This window comes from Paramacrobiotus metropolitanus, unplaced genomic scaffold (genome assembly GCF_019649055.1).
Source record: "Paramacrobiotus metropolitanus isolate TYO unplaced genomic scaffold, Prichtersi_v1.0 Parri_scaffold0000229, whole genome shotgun sequence".
Lineage (NCBI taxonomy): Eukaryota > Metazoa > Tardigrada > Eutardigrada > Parachela > Macrobiotidae > Paramacrobiotus > Paramacrobiotus metropolitanus.
This window is the reverse complement of record NW_026570449.1, coordinates 94741-118984: the sequence shown is the minus strand read 5'-3', so window position 1 is coordinate 118984 and position 24244 is coordinate 94741. Positions and strand designations below refer to the sequence as shown.

The following is a 24244-nucleotide window of genomic DNA, read 5'->3' as shown; positions in this document are numbered from 1 at the left end:
TGTTATCCTGTGCGAAATCGGTATGCAGTATGCCGATTCCCACAGGATAACAGAGTCCTGTGCGGTAAGTTATCTTTTTAATACTGATCGATTACACATATTTTCAGTACACGATTACATCCACAATTACACGATTATATCCACAGTATTTTCAGAGAGGAATTGTCTTATAGCTAGACCCATTCCACAGTTTGTCTAAAAGCAATTAAAGTTTACCTCGGGCTTGTGAGCGAACTTCCTCTAAGTAGCGGTTGGTACTAGCGAGATCGCTGCCGTTAACGTAGTATCGGTTAGCGCTGATGTTGTGTCTCAGCCGCAGATCATCGAAAATTCCCGTACACATCGGTACGTAAATATACAGCTGTGCGTCATTTGCGTCATCACACAGCACTCCGACAGTCGTAAATTTGAAAGCCTTTAAGATTTCCACAACAAATTTTGTCAGATCCTCTTGTATATACGGCGATAATCTCGTTAATGTTGGGTAACGTGTTTCTGTGGAACATTAGTTTTTTACCAAACGGTACAAAAAACACAGCAATGAGTGGGTACCCTTACTGGCAGAAACTGCAGCGTCACCAGCTACTCTAAATAACAAAACAGCAGAACATTAAACCATGGAACAGTTCGTTTTGAAAACAGCACAAAATACCCTTCAGGTCAACTTCAAATATTCAGAAAAAATATATAAAATTGAACGAACTTACGCTATAAGCATCTGCTTATTCCATGCTACAAGCAAAACAGGTTTGACACATGCCAGATGACCTTTCTTATATGTAAGTATGTACAATGACCGATATTCTGTACCTCGAGCCAAATGACCCACAGATGCGGCAGCGGTCGGACATCCTAAGCAATTTACAAATCGTCTGAGACTGTAACATAAGCAGTAACCTTCATCCGCACGATTAACAATCTGCTGCTGTGACTCTTACTTTTTAAGCCAAATTTTCTAGTTTAATTAATACTTTAAATACAATATATATTAGTTCCCAAAAATTTTGAAATGACCTCCGCTTCTTTTCAGCGCTTAATCTTTCATTCGTACCTGGTCCAAATAAACCCATTACTGGATTGCCCACAGCTTGCCTGTAGAAATACCGAGTAGCCCAAAATGTGGCTTTTGGTCCATCATCTCACAGGTTGTCACGTTAGGATCCGAAATGCGCACTTTAGAAAAATTCATAGCATTCCCATACTTTGAAGAGATTTCTCTTACACCAAACTCAAAGATTGCCCCGAAAATGCATCGCTAGTGGTAGTTCGATTTCCCACCAACACAAATTCCACAATAGCCACGTCAAAACCGTTTGCAAGGAGAAATATATGCAAAGGTCACGAACACAAATATCACAGTTGCATATGCCTTAGCCATTCTTTGCATATGTGGCATAGCTGTAAAGCCAGCTAGCCACACTTTTAGCATACAGGAATTACCAGCTTGTAGATATTGTTGCACGAAGCTTCCGAAGCACGTTCACTGCATAAGTTTTGTGGCACTTGAAATGCATTTTCTGACAACGCGCTCCCTTTAAATATGCCCGGCTAGTTCTGGGCCTCCTCACCTGCTGGATATCGTATTGTTTGCTGATCAACAGCAGCAGTTTTAAAACAGGATACCAGCAGGAAACAGACTTTACTTGTCCATACATATCAGCTAACACTGTTTACCTTTGCTGCAGATGTGTAATCTTGCGAGTGATTTGCCATAGGCTCACGATAGCATTTGTAGAATACATTACTGCAGTTCTCAAATGTTTTTTAAGTAACTGTCTACTTAATTGGGATAATTATGTGAATGCGATTTTTCTTTTCTTTTTTGCTGCATCGCCTGACGGTGTGGGTTTTACCGGTATCGGTGTCAACAAGCTGGCAGGAACATGAAATTATTTCATAGAATTACTCGTATGTTATTGCTGTACGATCGATCGTATTCCATAGATCTGTGCAGCGCAGACTTTGTCTTAAAACTTAAGTAGTAAAGTTTGGTTTAGTAATATTAAAGTTTATACCTGTTTGTACTCTGGATATGACCTAGTTAATATGTATGTACACATTACCTACGAAACGTTAACACAACTGTGAATGAAACTTGCTATAAAACGTTTGTGAAGAGGAAAGCGTTTCGTTGCTCGGAGCGAATACACGAATTAGTAATTACAGCAATCAGCCATTCAGGAGAACTGTGCAATCATGGCGGACCACGCTAGAACATTTTCTGATGTTGTGATAATTTGCTAAGTAAGGGAACGAATTAGTTTCTCACCTCGACTGTTGCGTTGGATTTCCTTGAGTTTATCATCCAGATCGGCCGCGCTGAAGTTAGCCTGTGGGTTGAATGCCGTCCGCCAGGCATTCACGTTTTTTAGGCGCAATGTATCAAACATATACCGGCAACTAATGTAGTAAGATGGGAAGACGCCACTTTCCAGAGAATCATCACATAGACAACTGACATTTGTCCAGTGAAAATATTTCAGGATAACCAACATCAAATCAACAGCTTGGTGGTTCTGGTATGGCGAAAGTCGGATCAGTGTCGGGAATCGTTTTTTGTCTTGAAGTCCAAGAGCGGTGTCTATTCCCAAACTGTTATTTCCATCGAAAACAAATCGTGAGGTGGAACATGAATAAATTCAACTCGATTACTCTGTAATCCAACTTACTTTGTAAAAAAAGGCACGTTCCAGGCTGCAATCAGCAATATAATTAAAGTCTGTTAGTTTGAAACATCTACTGTACAAAAAGTTTCGTTTCCTCATCCGCACATGTACGAGTACTACACTGAAGCGTGCAGTAAGCTAGCTAGTAGCAGATACCTCTTGCTAAATGACCCAAACTGGCAACGGCTCCTCCACAACCTAAAAAGATAGTACTAATAAGTCCTGGTTACAACTGTTGGAATTTTACCACAGATTTACAAATGCTTGCATGCTTATTTATATGAAATTGATTCTGTCGTTAACAAACCCATATACTGCTGGGCAAAGAACGTAAGCGACTACTACGAGTAGCTAATTACAGTCCAAACAATATTGTCGGCGTTGCACCTCGTAAGCGGCTGTTTTTTTTTATCTATATGGGGATACAGGTACAAACCACCAACTATACAGACTATCTTGGCCGTTAAAAATTAATGTGCACAATGAACAAGAAGACAGTTATTCACAATTCACAGGCAATAAGGCTGTAGGAGCTACCTGACGCAGTTGTTATGCACTGCCATACTTTACGGCACTTGGGTTTGACCATTTCCGGTCCGAATCGAAATCCTCAAAGGTGAATACGGAAGTACATTAACGTTTTCCTACTGTTTTTGCTTAAAACACATAATGCCTCAAAATTTTGGTAATGATAACAAAATTTTTCTACCTGGTCCAAGAAACACCAACGTGGAGCCTTTTCCTCCTTGCTCGTAAAAGAATTTCGATGCAAAAAAGGGACCTCGCGCCTCCAAATTGGAACATGATGTTCCAGGTGTCTCGCCACCGGGTATGGAAATAGCGTGTGAAAAGTTCCCGAATTCGCCGTATGTGGTTTGGAGAGCATCCACTCCATAATCCATAACCGCCGCGGAAGACCTGAACCCGAATTCCGTTGTAGATCCATTATTGATAACCGTTAATAAGACGATGTTCAGTGATGTGGCATTTTTCCCGGCAATGTGGTTACCGCAGTACAACAACACAGCCGAAACGAAAATAGCCCGCCTTAATTTTGCATCTTTCTGTGAGTGTAAGTTCCATTGGGGCAATAAGCACATTGCCGGAATTTGTATCCAGACCGTTCTGTAATTATTAGCAGTTAAACAACCGATACTGCAACAAGTTTAAACCGATGTATGATAGTTTTGACACTGGCTGAGCTAATTAATGATACAGCGTTCAATCCGAAAAACTTGAACATTTCCAGGAAATCGCAGAATTTCAAACTACTGCACCATTCCAGTCCATGTGTAGCGACATAAAAAAGCGTTTTCATTCTGTTTAATTATTACATTGCATATAGTTTCAACTAATTGTAAAATTAAATAATATAATTAATTCAGTTTTTAAATTTAAAACAAAAATAATCGCACTAAACGCTGTAGCAGCCGTTTTACCAATTACTTACTTATCGAAATCAAGTACCGAAATTGTTCTCTACGGTCTTGTACCTTTTCGAAATGTACTGACGTACGAAGTCAATGCGAGGGCACATTCATGGTTCCATCATCATCTGGGTGCCTGCAATATATTTCTTCTCTGTTTTCTGTAAAAAGAGCTAACCAAAAAACTAAGAGCTAGTCGATAGTATGGATCTAAAGGGAAACATACCGAGCATTTGCCGGCCTGGCGCGTTGCCTGTGGTTCAAATGTCGAACGATCATTTTGTGAATTTATCCTGTACTATTATGTACACACACTAGGAATATTTTTGCGTGTGCGGTTAGCAAACAAAGTAGCACAATTATCGTATACCATGGAATATCGCATAGGAATATATTGCAAAACAACCGGTCACAACAGAGCCTGGAATATATTTGGTTTTGCGTACCAAGAGGCATCTTATAGTTAAACGCACACGATACGATGCCTTGCTGCGGTCACGCAAGCTCATAATAATCAATACAGATATTTTCCAATCACTTGGAACTCTCGCACATCGGATACAATTTACCTGTCGGCTTCGCCTAGCTAATGCCATTGCAAACAAGCACTTCATTCTTTCGTCGTGTTGAATTTGCATTTTTATGTCCTGGGGTTTTTGCATAATTGGAAAATAAGTATGTTCCTTCTTATGACCACGTCATTGTACAATGAACATGTGCACGTTTAATTGAAGTGTAGACAGGAATACTGCAAGCTGAGTCTTTTAAATGTCGACCTTGACCATTCCATTTCATCTTTCCACGCAAGGAACTACAGTGGAACATATTTGTCTTAATACCCGTAATCGTGTAGAAATATTGTACTCTATCTATCTGACTATCTGTACATTTTAATACATTTTTAATTCATTTTATTACATTTTTAGGAGAATGGCGGCGTGACTAGAATAAATACAGCCATTACACGAGCACGCGCCTGCAGTTTTTGTTCCCATTTGATAAAATTAAGTACGTACTTCTAGCGCATGATGACTATTATCATTTTTGTGATATTTTGTATTGGCAATCTTGTTTTATTGCGAACTCGCATCTGCGCGTTGGTTAATCCGCTATCGCAATGGTCAAGTTCAAGCATTATAGAACATATAAAGTACGTGCAAGAATTCATTAAAACCTATCAAATTTTTATCCAAAGTGCGATTTTGTCCCCAATCAGACTGGAATCTATTGGCTTCAATCTTTAGATGGAACGCCGCAATTTCGGCCAGCATCATTTCGATTAGATGTGAAAGAATGCGTCTGTTATTATGTCCTACTCTGTCTGCCACACAAGACTGACCACAGCACACTGTCAGTATGCCCAGTTGTCCACACTGAGACGCTTGGGCTAAATTGAGGATGTATCATTTGCGCCCGTCTCTCAGCTTCGTATTCCGTGTGGTTGGTTTATGAACTTTGGGCTTGTGGAAGAGAAGCCAGCCAAATAGAGCTGTCAAATATACCCGTGATTATTATGTGGATGAGCATTCGCTGACCAGAAAATTTTTATTTCGGCAAGCAGCAAGCTACATCTTTTTGATTCGTTTTAAATCCAGCTATCCATCGCAACTATACCGTTCCTCTTCGGGTCAGCGCGTCCGAATTAACCTTGTACAAGGTAGGCAGAACTTTAACATTAGAACGAAACTATTTTCACTGCAAGATTGAGTGTATATCTTGTATATAAAATTTTTTAAAGAATACTATCGAAACTTAGCTCAGTCAATGTTGTTAGTGCTTAACTTAATCGAGTGATATTAATGTCAAATTGATGTTTTCTATGGTATAATTCAATGATTATCTGATTTGGGAAGGTAGCTGACATCTTAGAACGCTCCAAATGATCTTTACGCATCATGACGCCGCCGCCATTTTGTGACCCTATAAAATTCTAAACGATCAAAGCGGTGTAATTTTGCCGGTAATTCAAGGCTTTTGTTCAAGAATTGTGCTGCTTTATAGCGGTTTATTTTTCGTAAAATCGTTTTAGTGCAGCAAACCAGAAAATATAAAGAATAAGAATTAATAGATTTGAATATCTCGACACTCGTGGATCTTCTCAGTATAGGCCTACACGCAATATTTGATAGTATTCGTATGTAAAAATCACTGAAATTGCGATAATTTGCAGCGCAACAATGGACAGTAAAGCTGATCAGCCACTATTAGAGCCCACTCAGCGCCATCCCAGCTACATCCACGCCGAGACGAAGGAATTCTATGAAAAGGATCCGAAAACCGTGGAGCACATTGAACATATTGAGCTGCATGATGCCGAAACACCGCTGACCACTGCTGACGGAGCACAAGGGGAAACGCTCCAGGTTACGACCACCGAAACCACCACCGACGTCAGAACCGGTAAAACCAAGACCAAGACCGGCAAGCATGCGGCACAGCATACACCGCTGACCATCGGCCTGAATGTGCTGGATCGGGATGAAAAGAATATTAATGGCCAAGTCCATGTGAGTACTCATACTGCTATTAGCTGTAGTAAACGTGGCTTTCTCATGTGATCATAATCGACATTGGCATGCATATAAGCGTGAGTCGGCGTGACTATATGCTCGCACTTGTAATGCGGTACACCGCTTTTCCCATCACTTCAACAACAAAAGATAAGTAGAAACTGCAAAGAATCGCTTAGTGAAAACCCTTTTAAATTTACGGCTGCATAATAATATTTCGTGAAATGTTTGTCTGAAAAATTTTTAACCCAATGCTTTGTATATTTCATACCATATGCAGGCATTAGGCAGCAAAATAGTGGAGACAAGAACGTCACACGTTACAACTGTAACTTTTAGGGGCATAAAAAATTTGTTACCAATTGTGTATGTTTATTTATTTGGGGTTCTTGCATTTTCCAAACCGGAAAATTTCTAGCAAAATTTTAACAAACAAGAATTCGTAAAACGGCCAATGACATTAGATTTTATTTGTACCCGAGGGTTGTGAATCAATGTGCTTAAGTGGTAACCTGGCCTTGTCAGCAGATTTATTCCGATAGTCAACTGTCCAAGACTCCAAGACCAGCGTAAACATAAGCACATAAATTACTACATTTTGTAATATTATTCTATTTGGTTGTGATCTATTGGGGCTGAATGTTCTAAACTGACCATGCACATGAATCCATTAGTGCAACATCTGGCGTACGTTTCTAAATTCAGACGATACTAATCCAGCATATAAACAGATGGATATGTATTGTACATATCCATCTGTATGTGCAATGCGTATCGATGTATTGCACATAATGCACATTAATCTTATTAATGTAACATGTATCGGGTAACTTTCAAAATTCTGAATAGACTAGACTGATATGTCGCCAAAGTATATTTATCTCGAAAACATGAAAAAATCCTGGAAGCGATTTGCCCACCATGAAGACGTTATCTTAATACACAAATTCGTGAAAACTTTGAAACCACACAAGTTACACATGACCTTTATCGTCTTCTGCCACCTGACAAAATTTCATTCACGGTCATCGCTTGACTGATCGCTGGTCCATTGAAATGGTCTTACAGTTTATTTTGGTTAACTGTTACCGATTCGGTTTGGTAATCTGGTCGATCGATTGCTAATTGTTAAAAATCGTCGGTCGGGGTTTCGTTGATAATAATTGCAAAGCATTGAGTGACTTTATTAACTATATGGGTTTTCCAGATTATGTTCGATGATGTTCTCGCTGAGCCGGATGGGACGCACGGCTTCGAGCCAGTATGGCGTGGAACATTCGTCATGTTCCACTGGACCAAGCTCTGGATGTACCGGCTGCTTGTGGCTATTTTCGCGCTACCGCTGGCATTCGTTTGGGGTGCGTAAATGTGAACATTTGAACGTGCAGTCCAGTGTGTAAAATAAATAGCGATCCAGAAATTTTGTCATTGAATAGCGATCCAGAAATTTTGTCGTTGGTAATCAGACTCAGATCGTGTGGTGTTGCGTTTTGGTAACTTGGAGTGGGTTTTTCGTGACCTTTTACGATATTTTTCAGGTCTGTTGTTCGCGTTGGTTATTGCCATCAACAACTATTTCTGCACACCATTCTTCAAATTGTTCTCCATTGTTTTCTTCTGGATTGGACGTGTAAGTATTCGGCTTAGCATAAAGAAAGTGCTGTAGCTTTTATTTGGTAATGTAACTAATGTTTATGTTGTAGATCTGGGGCACAGTTTTCCGGGAGGTCTTCTACCCTGTCTTCGATTCGTTCGGACGCTGCTTTTCTGGCATTCGGGTCGCTTATGGCGGCAATACGAAAACCTTCGATGGACCATTCCGCGAAGCAGTGAACAACGTGGGAACCAACACGACGTGCGGAAAACAGCCCGCAACTGGTCCATACGGAGCTGGCAGCAATGCCCCAACCTGGGCCTAAAGACCGCTGGCAGACATTCGGAATTGCTCATATTCAGTAATACATGTATCCTTGCGCAACCTTGAGAGCAGCTGGTTAACTTCAAATGTTTAAAATGCGATTTTTTATTTTCATGGTGTAAGTGTACCGTGTACGTAATGGTAACGTTTATAAAAAATCATTGATGTCTGGTATCAGTTTAATATAATCACTGTGTTGGAGCAGGAATACTCAAAAGTCAAACCGTTTTTTATGGGATGACATCAGTTTGTTAAGTTCAAAGTTTTTTGTGGAACATAAAGTAATAATGGAAAAAATTAAGAAATCGTTTGTTCAGTCAAGGGAGCATTCGCTAGACATGGCGAGACTTTAAAGCACGTAGCACAACAGTTGCAAATTTGAGCGATTTAAAACGGAAGAAGACATGGGCGGATACAAATCATTCAATTACTATAAGAATGCAACAGCGCATAAGTCAAGACCCGCATTCCGACGTCGAAATTTTGTCAGCATATATTACAAAGCCTAGGCGCAAATAGCCAAACACAACTGCAAAGACAGCCAGGAACTTTATCCACATAAAATAGGCCAGAGAAGAAAATCACGCCAGAAATTCTAGGCAAGTCAATCCTACTCGGTCTCTTCTTCAATTTTGGGAGCCAGGTAGTAGCGGATGTGGCCGACCTCCACCATCGGATACTCAATGCACAAAGGATGATTGTTGGACATACACAAACGCACCGTCGGAGACAGCGGCGTAGCCTTAGCAAAATTGTTGAGATATTTCAGAGCGAAAGTCAGCGTGACTGGGTTTTCCAATTCAATGGAGATCTCATCCTCCGGTTTTTCCACTGTACCACTTTTTGCTCCCAGACGAATATGCCCTGCAAAACAGCGATTTCATAAATTTCACAAAACAACAAAAACCGGATGGAAGAAACGAAAATTATTTGAGAACAAGAAAGGACGAGAACTGAAAATTACTGGGAACAGAAAACTTTTAAGAACGGTACAGATTTTAAGAAGGTACAAATTTGTATAATACAGCTAACTTTAAATCAATTTATGTTTTTGCGTCAAGTCAAGAAGATTACCCGGACAGAAATTAATGTAACGCAACCCAAAGATACGTTCCTTTCAATATTTACTTCATAATTTTAAAGAATGGGTAGAAAAAAGGAGCCCCAATCTGAAGAAAAAACGACAAAAAAATGGAGTACGTATGAGTAGAGAAGGACCATGATAAGACCAAAAAACAGGCCAGCTTATCATCTCATGTCAAAAACATCGTAATAAAAGTTTTATTCGGCAACAGCCAGTATCCATACAAATGCGCCTGCGCGGATTTAAACTACTTAAGGCGATCAAATTTAAACAATAAAAAAATAACCGTAATCGTTGGCGTCGTTCGAATTCTTAGACACTCTATTCAGTGTGCCAAAAACAGCTGCAGCATTTCCTCTAACGATGTTTTAACCAGCTTAGCGATAGTCAAAGTGACAAAGGTGAAAAACTACTCATTGAAGATATTAGAGAATATCCAAATTTTCAACGTGCAGTGGATATTATCACAATAATCACCTGTTCCGATATCTCCCTGGGCCTCAAAACGCACATCGGCCTTCGCACACGATATGGTAACGCTGTCACCAAATTGGCTCAAATCTGCGCAGACGCGGCGAAACTCCTGCGATGGCATCTTGATGATGCAGTCGTACGCTGTGTCCTAAATATAAAAAAGTTTAATAAGGTTTACTGCATTCTGTAAAGAGTTCTGAAGTGTTCGAACTTCGAAGTAATTTATAAATAAACGTCACAAGCGTTTACTAATAGCAGGTTATCAGGGATGGTCTTATTAGCAGACAGGATGTTGGCTAGTGAAATTTTTTCACTGGCCCCTGACTATTTCAACGAATTAACGGCTATTAACCTACCGGAATGCCCAAATGTTCCACATCTATGTTCATCAGTTTAAGCTCGAATTCCGCAGAACGATCCTGAAAAACAATAATCACGCATTTTTCAATCCAGTTTTTCGTCTGTTCATGCCAGCCCAAGAACCCAGTCCATTCAAGTTTAGCAAACTCTCCCATAAACAGCAAAATATTCCCCACAGTTTAACCACCAGGTGCGTACCCCGTCCGGGCTCTCAAAGATGAAGCTGGCGCTGCTGCTATCCCCATCGGTCTTGATGGCCACACTGTCGTCCGGGCCAGCGCAGCGGAGAACCTTGGCCATGGAGCTCAGATTGATGCCCATGTTCAAGTTCCTGTCGCACTTGTACCGCTCGAAGCCCTCGCATTTCAACATAACATTCACCAACGCCACGTGGGAGCTATCCATGGACTGGAGGCTCATGCCCGTATTCGTGCAATCCCATGTGCATTCACCCAGCAGATCCTTGATGGCTTCAATGATCTTCTTCAGCAGGCTGGCGTGATCCATCTTGGCTTCGAAACCAATGTTGGCGTTGACAGGCATCTTGGCGGGTTCGTAGGATCACAATACTGGCTCAGTTAATAAATTACCCAAGGTACAACTGACCGTATAACAAATCTGTAAAAGAAGTTTTGAGAATAGAATCAAATTGCGTAGGATTCAACAAAATTTAGACGAACTGTGTTAATCTTCGAAGACAAACGAAGTAGTACGTATATTCAAACAAAGTGAACGGTGACTAGTGCTATCCGTTTGCCCGCTTTTTGCTGGATCGCATACATCACATTCACGCAGATGGCGCTTTTAACAAACAGAGCACACTGCAAAACCGCGAAAATTCATAACCGTACGACCGTCTATATGAGAATGATCTATAATAAACCAAAAAAGTATAAAATTTTCTAAACTAACCAAAAAAATTATCCTGTTAAGATATCTCCATTGAAAGGAGTTGGCTAGTGTTGAGTGAGAATAATAATCATAAAAATCACAATAATAATAATAGTGCTTCTGTTAGTAAATATTTATTTTTAAAGACTTTATTTTCTATAATGAACACTTCTGTAACAGTTCTGTTGTTCACGTTATAGTGTTATACACAGTTAACCAATCACTCAATAGACGGGCATCGAATGCATAGGATGCGCCATACGGTCATACACCACTGGAAGTTTTTTGTTTGAGATAGAAAAAAACATTCAAAGAAAACAGTAAAAAATCGGACGCATGCAAACGCAGACGTACAGTAAGTCAGTAACGTACCGGGGATACAAATTTACGATTATTATAAACATACAGCAGGTCAAAAAATAGATTCCGTACAACAAAATCACTTCAACACAAATTAAACGTACCGTACAACGTCTTAATTACTGTAACATAATTATTAGTGTGCTTCTTTTGAAACATAAAACAGCTGCCCTTTGCGATGGCATTATGCGACTTTATGCAGAACTCTTGGCTCTTCCTCCGAAAATGGCTGGGTTTACATGCTCAACAATTTATTATATTCAGGCAGTTTTGTCTTTTAGCAGTATGATGCGTTCGCGGTACGATGCAGTCAGAAAACTGTTAACACAGACCGTGACAGACGTAAAAGACTTGAGAAAAATGAAAACAGCTTTTCCGGCTCAAAACGCTTGCGTAAAAAGTTGCGTTACACGGTTACAGGTGCTTACTAACGTGCTCGGACCCTATTCGTACGGTCGTTACTATGCATTACCAACAGCGCATGCCGTAAAATCCTCGTTTAGCATTTTTCACTTCCCGGGACCCGGAAACGAATTAAATTTCAGAATTGCACATGTTGCTGTTCCAAATTATTAATAATTTTTATTTATGTACAGATACTGCCTTCGTGCCATGCTTCCGTCGTCGCATTCAGTTAGCTATTAAGTTTTAATTAGCTATCATCTGTATTCTGTAATAATTAATTTTCCGTTTCACATTCATATCGTTCAGTGTATCTCACAATCAGTCGGAAGAATTTTATCGCTTGTTAACGGACAAGATGCTTGTTACTTAGTTCTTGCTTGTTGTTGCTCCAGTTAGGCGTCCATGCTTAAATTGTGTGCAGCATGTCTGTGAAGAATTCTGTTCCCTCCCATGCGATACTGAATCGGGCCTCATCCAATTTTGAAATCCAGCGATTAGATTCATCTAGCTCGGCCTCTTCTCGAGGCACGAGCAATCCGCTGATGAAAAAGCTAAAAAACTCTTGCGCTTGATGAAAAACCAGAGGAATCTCCTGAAGGACACCAGACATGTAAGAGTACAGCTGCGCATTTTTTGTATCCCGTCAATGGATCTGTCTGTTTAGCCTGTTGTCTTTGAATCATTACGTGCCAGCAATCCCTTTTCCTAGATTTTAAGCGTAATTCTGCGATTCGAAGTGTAGGTAACGTTTTTCGTGGTTTCAGGGATCATCGTACATTTTCGGGAGCCCAGTGTCTACCATGCCTTGGTTGTCATATTCCTGGAATTCTTCGCATGGGGACTTCTCACGACCCCCATGATTTCCGTGAGTGCATTTATAAGTAAATTTATGGCTAAAAACTTACTAGACAACATAAAAAGTAATTAACATTGTTATGGTTGAAAGTTATAAGAACTTGAGTGACTTGCAGTCACTTGCTGTGTTGCTGTGTTGAATCACTGTAACTTGATTTCCGATATGATGTTAATGACAGCAAATATGCATCTGCGGTAAAGATACTGGGCATTGGCGCTGATTAAGAATTACTATGATAAAGTTCTTTAATGAAGTTTAATATTTCAGGTACTTAATAAAACTTTTCCAGAGGATACGTTTTTAATGAATGGAATTATTGTTGGTATCAAGGTGAGCTCAAAGCACTGGAACATTATTCGTGATCTGAGTAAAGTTGAATTTTGTTTTACTTTCGTTTGTAGGGTTTGTTGTCTTTTGAGTGCTCCTTTAATCGGCGCTCTTTCGGATTCGTGGGGCAGAAAAACCTTTCTGCTGATCACCGTCTTCTTTACTTGCCTTCCCATACCGTTTATGATTGTTAGTCCTGGGTAAGTGGTCCGGGAACTTGAGTTCCACAAAACGATGGCTAGCTAAATCTGGGAATCATTTGCCCGATTTATGTTTAACTGGCAAAAATCTTGATGTCTTCCCGATATTCGTTGCGGTTGGCATTGATCATAAAGTATTCATAAATGGTAAATGCACAGTGCGAATTCTATTTACTGTTTTCAGTTACCGTAGCTTATTGAGAAGTGAGCATGTCGAACATGATATCGGTTAGTTAATTCTGTGTAATTAAGTTATGGAGATATGTTATAGTTTTCTTTTCTGAGTATATTAATTTCAGTTTTAATTCGATGTTTCTGTTGCAGATGGTACTTTGGACTGATCTCAATCAGCGGAGTGTTCGCTGTCACGTTTTCTGTAGTTTTCGCTTACGTTGCGGATATCACTGACGAAAGTGAAAGAAGTCAAGCGTACGGTCTGGTGCGTTTTTTTGTCCGTACTTGTTTATTATGAGGGACAAACCGGATCACAACTTGAAAGTGGATTTCCTTTCTTACAGGTTTCGGCTACATTTGCAGCCAGTCTTGTGACCAGTCCCGCACTGGGTGCTTTTCTCAGTGATATTTACGGCGAGGAAGTGGTGGTGGCATTGGCCACAGCCATTGCACTACTGGATGTGCTTTTTATTTTATCGTTCGTCCCCGAATCGCTTCCAGAGAAAGCCAGATTTGCTAATTCATCGAACTTTTCGTGGGAGAGTGCCGATCCGTGTTCAGTATGTGCTCAAAAAAAACTGAATTACCGTACAGCTGCTGTATTGCTGCTACTATTAAAATTAAAATAACTTACAGCCTGTAATTAAGCTTTTAAGTTTGTTATTTGTGGATTTTGTAGTGGTTTGTGTGAAATTTTGTTGTTACGAGGTTCTGAATGTGGATTTGCATGCTCTTAATAATTAGCTCAGCATTCGTGGTCCTTTTTCGAACATAAAGGGTGTCCCGGGCGTTATTTCAGTGTTTCTTGAATGGCTGAGTTCATAAGTATACTATTTTTCAGAATCTGAAGAAACTTGGGCACGACCGAGTGATCCTTATTGTGAGCCTAACGACTTTCTTGTCGTATTTGCCTGAAGCTGGTCAAGTTTCGTGTATATTTGTGTATTTGCGGTTGGTAAGTCTTGCCGTCGGATAACTTTACGATGCGATGGTTGCTGGACTGAATTGTTGTCAGGTTGTGGGATTTTCCATGGAAATGGTTGCCGCCTTCATCGCTTTTGTGGGAATATTGTCCGTAGTCGCTCAAGTAAGTAAAACTTTTTCTCGCAACTCACTGACATGACGAATCTATAATTTTGTTTTTGCTTTTCAGACTGTGTTATTAACTCATTTGATGAAAACTTTGGGTAGTAAAAAAGCACTATTGCAGTCGGCCTAATTTTTGAAGCGCTGCAGCTTTGCTTGGTACGGCTTCGCACAGCAGACATGGTAAGAGATTGCTTCTTGTTGATAAAATTTTCTACTAGTGATAAATGTTTGTTGTGAATTGTAGGATGATGTGGGGGGCTGATCCTTGCCGCTGTTTGCAGTATTACTTATCCAGCCATCAGTGCATATGTATCGAATTATACGGAAACTGATAAGCAAGGTATTGCTGATAGCTCTTAATGTGGTCTTCCTGTCCCTTTTTTTGTGTAAAACACTGTTACACACCCGTAGCATGTGTGATTATGGTGAATTTAATTTATTGGGAGTTGCGGTCAATAGGTTTGCTGTTGCAGGTTTGGTTCAGGGTGTTATAACTGGGATCCGGGGTTTGTGTAATGGTCTCGGTCCGGCTGTTTATGGGTTGATATTCTCGCTCTTTCATATGGATATGAACGAAAAGAAATTCGGTGAAAGTAATCCGGCCAGTCTGCACAAAATGAAAATTGGCAATGCCACTGCCACACCGTCAGTGTCCAGCAAACAAGTACGGCCACTAAAACATGCACGATAAAATAGAATATGCGTAATTACTTACGCTTGGCTGGAATATTGAACTCTGTAGTTACAGTTTTGCTGACTCTTTAAAAAAAATATGGTTTTGCATTAAGTTTTTTCATGTTACAATAGCAAAACATTCGGAAGTCCGCCAGTAAAAGTTTCTCTGTTTGCAGAGTATAATACCGTCCCCTTTTGTTTTCGGCGCTTTTCTTGTGATATGCGCTTTGCTTATGTCTGCGTGGATTCCGGAACTGGTATTTCCTGACAAACCAAAACGGCCAAAACGGTAACACCCACCATGAGTTTCGTGGCCGATGACGAAGACGAAGAGGACGTCGAGGTTTACAGGAAAGAGAATATATCCAGGTTCGAAGGCAGCACGCTGATCAATTTTGATTAATGTTGATTTAGATATGCTCTATGCTTTGCATACTGTGCCACTGTGTTGAGTTCCTGGGCTTATTTTTTCTAGCGTCTTAATTGTAATTTGGGACAGCAGACTCGAATATTAATGAATACGTTTTACTTGTCCGTTGATCATTGCCGTCTCTGTTGGCTTGGCAGTTTCGCAAGTGCAGTGAGCGGTCGAAGGAATAAAGTAGTGCTCAAGCAATTAAAATTTTAAAAATTGTGTGAATCACTGTTCTGTAAGATACGGAACCGTACGGCTATTAAGTGTTAACAATGTCTTGTGATAATTTGGGTAATAATGAATCATTTATACTAATTTGTATTTACGAAGCTGACTTTACGCGTGAATAATAATACGCGGTCAAATGGTTTTTGATACAACTACCTGTAATAAATCTTAATTTTTGTTGTTAATATTCTGTTTATTTTAATAGTTTTGGTTGACTTACCATATTATTGCGTCGCATACTAGAGTACAGAAGTGTTTCTAGGGTGGCGCACATGCGTATGGTATTTAATATTCACCTCATGTGACCAGCGAAATTTTCCTGCCAGGTTCGCTGACATTGAATTCTGTTGTTGTTGGTTTCGGTTTCGGTTACCAGTTTTCCTAAGGCGTTTACTACAAAAGTACGCTTACACTAATTGACTGATAAGCGAATGCGATGATGCACCGCATCTTTACCAAAAACATCAATAACCTCGTTCGTGTCCACGAGGCAGCGCGTGGCTCTTCTGGTTGTGATCACAATGCTGCATGGTTGTACCGTATTTAGCGTGACGGAACCAAAAAACAAAAACAACGAATTATGATTTTTACATGATCTGCATCCATAGCTTAGTAGACAGTCACATGGAAGGTTACAAGTTCCGATCGTAGCGAAACCGAGCTAGCTAATTACACTTGTTTAGTAAAGGGTAAGTGAACAATTTTATGTCGCAGGTGACTTTAGACAAAGTAATGGATTGGTCATTCGTTCAACAAAGCACAATGATATCGTACGAGTATTAAATCTGTTGGAAAGAATCGTTGTATTAAGTTTTTTAGTTGCTTATTTTCATGAGCCGCGGCTGGATTTTGATGAATAGAATGAACAGATTATCCTGTGGCGATCTCGCATTGTGGAATACTGTTTTACTTGCCTCAATTATTACATGTGTCCACCGCACTCACGCAATCGGTGTCCGTGTTACTAGCCGCACCAACAAAGATGGTCAGCACCACTTAAATGTGGCGGATGTAAGTTTTGGGATTTTGAAGATTGTTTGAGTCCGGCCAAAGTCTCCTTTAGCAACGTATTTCCGAATCTGGAAAATGAAATGATAGAAATGGAACTGCATGCTACACATGTGGATGATAATCTGACTTACTGGACGAAAACCACGCTGGATACGGTAAATTTCCGTGGGTTGGTTGAAATGGATTTTCAAGGGAATCGCGATTCATTTGTATTCGATCTTATCAAAAGAAGGCCTTTCGTATGTTTGGTAAGTGGTGAAATCGTGTACAATTGGTGTCAATCAGTAATTGTTTACTTGTTTGTACCTGCGTCGCGATATTTTCTTTTTTTATCTCACTCTCTATAATTTCTGAATTAATTGCACCAATAATATTATTGTAAGTATTTATTGTGCTGCTAATATTTATTATGATTACAAGTTAATTCGGATCTGGCAGATACGTACCTCGCTTTCTACGGTATTTGACACTATGACAATTGTAGTAATGTGCATGTGTGCATATGAAAGTACTTATCGTATTTGTTTATAGGTACTACCCTACTCGTAGTAATTATATCCAGTAGTATTTACGATAGAGTATTACTACTTACTTCCTTCCTCCGAAGTGCGCCCTCTTGCAAGAAAAAAAAAAAACGGTTTAATACGCTTAATATGGTTTAATGTGCGTAAAGATTCGCTTCGATTAAAAATTTTGTAGAAAATGCGCGTTCTCTTGTATGACGGTTACCCGGAAATGCGTCGGTAATATTTTAAAGAACAGAACTATCTTAATTTTTGTAAATTTTGTTTAATTTTTTGTAAATTTATGTTTTTCTAAATTTATTTTTGTTTAGCTTGCCATGGAAATTGTTTTAATAATGATTTGCTGTTTCGTAATACTGTATAGATATTATTTAATCGCTCAGTGCCAGAACGGATAACGGCAATTTTCGTTTCTTGCGCTTCGTAGGTTTTCAGGCAATCGAATGTGTAGGGAAGAGCCGATGGAAAGCACTTCCTGCAATCCGCTGTCCTATTTCATTCTACAAACAGCCAACAAGACATTGACGGATTGCAGTTTTCGTGCAAGCACACCCGCCGCCGATACCCTCCTCCAGTCTGGAAGGGATACGGTGGGGCTTGGCATCAAGAAAATGGAAACAGTGTCTACGTTTCCAACAAAACCAAATGCATTTTTCTATCTGGTGAAATACATTTTTCGTCCTGCATCCTTCAGCTATTCCAATAGTAAGTTGACTGCCTTTAATTAATAATTGTTTGTGTATACAAAACACAATTACATGCGTTATGCTGCACTGAGCATATCATTATTACTCTATGTTTTGTGCGAAATAAAAGCGTGACGTTTATCTTTCTTAGTGATATAATACAAATATTAATAATAATTTGTATATGCTTGGTCATATTCACAGGCGATTTTTTTTGGGATTTTTAGGAAAATACACACCGGTACGAATAGAAACCACGATGCTACATCCAAATAATGGTAAATTATATGAAAGATCACAGTGTTGAAATATCTATAGTTCCATACTTAGTCTGTATAACCACAATGATGGCGATTCAGCGTACTCGATTATAAGTACTGTACCTTCTACTGCTCAAATTCGGATGGACCATTGCATTTTAGGAAAATCCGGAACAAGAAATTTGGTGGTCTTTGATTTCGTTTCTTTTTCATCTCATGCGAAGGATCGGATTTCTGATTCAGTGAGTTGTTAGTTGTAGCTCATAGTTAGACTTATCCGCTTATGTAAGTTTAGTTCATCGATTTGCACAGTTAGCGTAGTGGCTGTTAAATGTGGATATAAGGAAAATACTGTATGTCGGAGTTAGTACCGCCATAGCCCAGTAATACTACTACGTAGTACCGCCCTTTAATTATGAAAATAGCTTTTCTTTTAGCAGGGTGAAGATTGCTTTATTAATCTTATCCTAAACTGCGAAAGCACAATACTTATTCGAAATTATTCCTCGCGCTCGGATTGATTTAAGCTGCGAAGTCGTTTACTTTTGTATTTTCGGTTAACTCAATTTTAAAAAAACCAGTTTTCCCGTTAATTAAGACCGGAGAACAACGTTAACTATCTTAGAGTAGTGTATAAGAACTGGCTGAAGGACTGATTACTTATTTCAAAAAAAATTGATTTGAACGTTAGAAATATATATACAATACCTTGTGTTAGTATGTTTGTTTTAGTGCTAGTAGTGACATTCTAATTTTTATATGTATATTATCCACTAAGTAGACAATGAAGTGCGGATGTTTGAAATTTTTATTTTCAGACCATTCCAGCCAATGAATTGTTCTAGCGGAAGCAGTTTCAAATCTGTTTCTTCGACATCGATATCGACAACGACCAAGAGGCGAACAACGTATAGAAAAGGTTAGCGATCCGACGATTGGCAAGGTGGAATCGTTAAGTTGAACCCACACCGTCGAATAAGCCCAACAATCAACTGTGGTTCTGGCTGTAGTCGATGTACAGTAATTACAACTGCCATGTTCAACATTTGCAGTACAAAGTAGTTATGTGTCAGCAAGCCTGTACAGGTTTTTTGATTTTTTTTACGATAGATTTGTATATCTACATTGTGCAATGTGTAAACTTAATGTACACATTGCACGTGGTTTTGTTTAATTTAATTTATTGCATGCGCACAGTCCCTTATCAATTGCAAATTGGCTTTTGCGGGATTTTCTGATAACTACTGTTGATCTAAATACGTTTTATGAATTTCTGTAAACAGAATGACACTTTAATATCTTTTGGTTTATACACTCGTACGTAATTTGTAATAAGCCATAATGTAATATGTCATAATTATGTACGATATAGATCTAAGAAAAGTATGGAGTAGTATTTCCAGTCCCGTACTTCATTTAAATATCGCTTATTCTGGAATGCTCGCTCAACAACTTTGGGATTAGCAAGACAGATAAAATTCAGCTTCATGGGCTATGCGGAGTGCAAGCTTCGAACGTGGGAATCATCCTGAAACCATTGTTCAGTCATGCTCTTTGATTACTGCAAGAGATACAAACGATCCCTTTCTATAGTACAAGTACTGTAATTTAACGCAGGTGACACAACCTACGCAGCAGAATGTTATTCTGGCTTGAGCTAACATTATTGTTCAGTCAGCCGACCAAAACGTGAGCACGGGAGCAGCGGCTCGGTTAGCTAGCTCTCAAGGTCACGTCCTTAATATGAACCGGAAGGCAGGATTATTTTAAGGCGTGTGATAAGCGCATCCATATACGCTGTGGACATGATGAACCGTAAGTGTTTAAACACTACGAATGTATACAATACGCATGTACGATCGGGCGCGATGTTTCTGAAGCACACCAGCGTTAACGCTTTGATAGGCCTGCCACATTGGCTTAGTTAACGTGAGCAACAATTCCTTGAATCCTTCGGTATGATTTTTTTCGGAATTACACTTTAACACCAGTGCGTACAGTGCACGGGTGAGCGGAAGCGGGTGGGGTGTGCATTTTTCTGGACCAATCGCCATTCGGAACCGCATTCCACCCGCTCGAGTGTCCAATCAGCGTGCTAATGATATCAGTCGCACTGGAATGGAATGAATCAGCGGAACACAAAATGTGAGAAGGTTGCCAATTCCAACAGGAGTCAAAAGACAACATTGGGTACTTGCAATGCAACCCATAGCGTAAAAATATCGCACACTGACTTCGAAATCACGCTTGCTCGGCAATCGTATATCTTACAGTAATTCGCTTGTTAAGATTTCGTGTAATGAACCGAAGTTTGTTTGGGAAATTGATACAATAATTAATACAATATCTTCAGTTCACAATTTTACGAGTGGTTGTCCATGAATGCGCGTGGAATTGTCAGAGATTACGTTATCAATAATGGACTGAATTGGCTTATTATTTGTATGATCCCGGCGTGAATCTGCATAGGATGTAGTTATGCATTGTGCAACTTTCTGTCATGACGATTGATGAAAAGCGGTAGTTTTACGTGTGGCTTTTATTATTCAACTGGACTTGCGAATTGTACAGCCCAATTAATATATTTTAATGTAATCCCTGAACATCTGACAATGAGACGAACTGGTAAGTTAAGGCTGCAGAAGTAAACATGCGATGTACGGATGACTCGCGTGCAATCGGCATATAGATATGAATTAACGATAAGTAGAAAGTATAAGCGGCATGTTTGATATACTGCCTATGAATTGTAACATTAACCTGTACTTGAAGTAATTAAATTATTTACAATTAACATGTACGAATGCGTAATCTTCGAATTCTTTGCTTTCCTTTTCAGGCGATCAGTAGTATAATAATAATGGTGCACCATCGCATTAAAGAGCGAATATAAGAATTTGCGGTCGATTGAAAGAGCCTCTGTAATATAAAACTTTTCGGAATTAATTATGCAATCGTGTCTTCGTACGTATGAATAGAATTGAATGTTACTGACTAATACATCACGCGTATTAATGGTTTGCTCCATGAGTCTGTAGTATTATTTAACGTTAATTTGGGAAAACACGGAGAAGATAATTTGTATTCACAGGTTATTATGGAACACATGTTACACCGTTAATGTATAGAAATGCACAGAAAATGTATAGGTATTTGCTTCGCCCAGAGACATGGATATTTACAATTTGAACTATCTTTAAGGTTTGTGTTGGAAGCAATTACAAATTTTTCCGCATAATTATCATGATGCTAGTCTATTGCGAGATAAAGACTAGCCGCGTAAATTAGATTGTACCGTTACAGCAAGCTGGCAACGGCCATATTGTGCACAATGTGTAGTGCCAAATAGATTGTCCCTGTTTGGCCGATGTCCTATTGCACAATGACGCGCTTCTGTCCGAACATGCAAGGATAACCGATAACGTTAGCGGTGCAATATGCACGAATGCGTTCATGATATGAACGTATCGGTATGTACATTCATTCATTGAATTTCGATTTCATTCATATCATTGTTGACGCTTTTGGTTCATATTAGTGATAATACAAATGTTTCTGTAACCTCAAATTTTGCGGATTTGCGCATATATTTCTGAGTCAGAGTTTTTTAAGAACAGATTATAGTTAAAGAAGTTTAAAGAGATTTAGCTAACGATTAGAATATATAGGTATTTTACTTAAAAATCGCAGGCACGTCTTTGCGATGTGCTGAATTACTCTTATAGACTTAAAGTGGATTTAAACGGTTTCAAACGGCAAATTACTGGACTGATTTTACGATAAATTGCGGTAGCAGTACGGGCATCTACAAAGTTTAAAGTATAAACAGAGCGGTCTTTCAAATACGGTTTGCAGTCTGTGATTAGTTTTGTAGAGTTAACTGCTGGATACTGTTGCCGCTAATGTCTGTTTAATTATATTGTCTAATATTCTGCAAACGATAGAAGTTGTATTAGTGGTGTTAGCCACCCATATGGGCGGCTAAAACTTTATATCTGTAATTTATTATAGTTACAATAGGTTAAAGAAAATCTTTTTTTCTATACCGGTAAGTACTTTTTCTTACTCGTTTTCAAAAACTTAAAGCACGCGTAGTATCTGTACTTGTTAAACCCATAAATTATAAAATAATACATTGTTTGATTTTTCGGAATAAAATACGGTTTGCAACGTGCAGATGGCGCTCACATCGATCGCATGCAACTTTGCCGGAAGCATGCGAGGTTAAGCAGTGCATGACTGCATGTTCGATTTTGCGAGTAAAACCAAAACAGTTCCACGATTTCGACAGCGTCACAGCTGTGATAAACTGACATACGTATAAAGTATTAAAGCATTGCTGCCGTATTTTACTGTTTTTTTTATGTGGTTCGACATTGCGTAGTGCGTAAAACGTGCAACTGTTCAACGTAAAACTAAAACGCAAAATTGTTCAATACAAATGTTCAATACGAGTACGCTAAGAACGCGTACCGATTTTTCTGTAACTACTTCGCTTATTGAACATTTTGAACAGTAGGCAGTTGCCAGTATGTGCACTTTTTACTGTGTACAAATTAATCCGGTAAAATCATGACCGCCCTCTGGAAGTAGAAGGCCTGAATGAAAATTCCTTCTGGAATGTTCATTCAGTCCTTTTGTAATAAGTATTACTTATATTATTTTAGAGCGCGGCCCTGATACAGGTACTAACACCGTAACAGTACTCGTGCATTGCTGATTACGGTACGCATTGCGCATGCTTTCTAGTAATTATTTTTAATTAGAATAAAGTACGTAGTAAGTTGTACTTAGAACGATTACAAATAAATAGTTGAAGTACCGTAAGTAAATAAGTGCTAGTATCTTTCTGGATCGGCTGAGGCTGTGTATTCATTGTCAGTACAAATCTTTTACTTTTATTGGAAACTTGTGACTGTATTGTATCGCCAAATTGAAATTAATGAAAGTTGCAACTTGAATACAGTAGTTATACAATCGTTATACGTAGCTAAGTTTATAGCTATGTACAATGACAATGACCTTACAGTCCTTACTTTTTCGTATGTATAATGACCTTACAGTCCTTACTTTTTCATATCTTCCTTTATAAAAATTTTTGTATTTTACGATAATTAATTTACACTATCAAGCAAGTTGATATACTTAATTGTAAGTGCTAATTAAAGGTTAACTTCGATACTGTCCTCAACGACGCACAGTCCTGCAATCTTCAAGATAGTTGCGTCAGCACCGGCTTCATTTTGAGAAGTCTGAATTCTACGCGTGTCTGTGCAATGAGTGCGACACCTTCGGCCCGCCAGGGCTGCTACGTATGAAATATAGATATTTTTTACAATATTGTATTGAATAGTAAATAACCTTAAAAATTCTAATCAGATTTATTTACAATTCTTCTGTGTAATTCGGCCTTCGTTAATTATACAGCCGCTTTGGGGTCCATATATAAACCCCTGAGAGAGAAATCCAAACGATAGATCATTACAATTTACGAATTTACAATATGACAGAACTTAAGGCACCTTGATAATTACTATTCGCAATCAAAACTAATAATTTGGGCAATGATTTGATTTACGAAATTAAAAATATTCAGAGCGTTGTAGGAGCACTTATAATAATTTTAATAATTATGTATTAGAATCTGATTCCATACTCGTATGGCAGTGTTTTGAGGATGTAGTGATGTACACAAGTAGTACAG

The 24244-nt window shown here is 39.0% G+C and overlaps 4 protein-coding genes across 6 annotated transcripts; 2 read left to right on the top strand and 2 right to left on the bottom strand.

Moving 5' to 3' along the window:
* Positions 1-216: 216 nt before the first annotated feature.
* LOC129601324 (uncharacterized) lies at positions 217-4322 on the bottom strand (the record flags this gene model as incomplete). The annotated part of the gene is made up of 10 exons (XM_055500110.1): positions 4160-4322; positions 3376-3791; positions 2823-2864; positions 2670-2694; positions 2270-2592; positions 1052-1138; positions 811-852; positions 708-732; positions 559-587; positions 217-495 (listed from the first exon to the last, which is right to left on the bottom strand). Coding segments are annotated over exons 1-10 (1312 nt in total), but the record flags the coding sequence as incomplete, so codon positions are not given.
* A 1255-nt stretch (positions 4323-5577) lies between these two features.
* LOC129601326 (uncharacterized) lies at positions 5578-8811 on the top strand. The gene is made up of 5 exons (XM_055500114.1): positions 5578-5750; positions 6264-6600; positions 7811-7961; positions 8142-8233; positions 8307-8811. Exons 2-5 carry the CDS (start codon positions 6271-6273, stop codon positions 8520-8522), a joined length of 789 nt encoding a protein of 262 aa, XP_055356089.1. The 5' UTR covers positions 5578-5750; positions 6264-6270; the 3' UTR covers positions 8523-8811.
* LOC129601325 (proliferating cell nuclear antigen-like) lies at positions 8724-11927 on the bottom strand. 3 transcript variants are annotated; one of them, XM_055500112.1, is made up of 5 exons: positions 11795-11927; positions 10638-11057; positions 10436-10498; positions 10083-10227; positions 8724-9385 (listed from the first exon to the last, which is right to left on the bottom strand). In XM_055500112.1, exons 2-5 carry the CDS (start codon positions 10980-10982, stop codon positions 9132-9134), a joined length of 807 nt encoding a protein of 268 aa, XP_055356087.1. In that variant the 5' UTR covers positions 10983-11057; positions 11795-11927; the 3' UTR covers positions 8724-9131. The 3 variants fall into 3 exon arrangements, with proteins under 3 accessions (XP_055356087.1, XP_055356088.1, XP_055356086.1); XM_055500113.1 differs by lacking the exon at positions 11795-11927 and adding an exon at positions 11220-11288; XM_055500111.1 differs by lacking the exon at positions 11795-11927 and having other exon boundaries at positions 8725-9385; positions 10638-11189.
* Positions 11928-12648: 721 nt separating this feature from the next.
* Positions 12649-15912, top strand: LOC129601318 (hippocampus abundant transcript 1 protein-like). Its single transcript, XM_055500096.1, is given in 15 exon segments — positions 12649-12705; positions 12860-12878; positions 12881-12960; positions 13219-13281; positions 13353-13366; positions 13368-13478; positions 13803-13917; positions 13997-14212; positions 14494-14607; positions 14668-14739; positions 14806-14921; positions 14986-15000; positions 15002-15081; positions 15215-15405; positions 15593-15912. Coding segments are annotated over 15 exon segments (1362 nt in total). The 5' UTR covers positions 12649-12666; the 3' UTR covers positions 15710-15912.
* The last annotated feature ends 8332 nt before the right edge of the window (positions 15913-24244 follow it).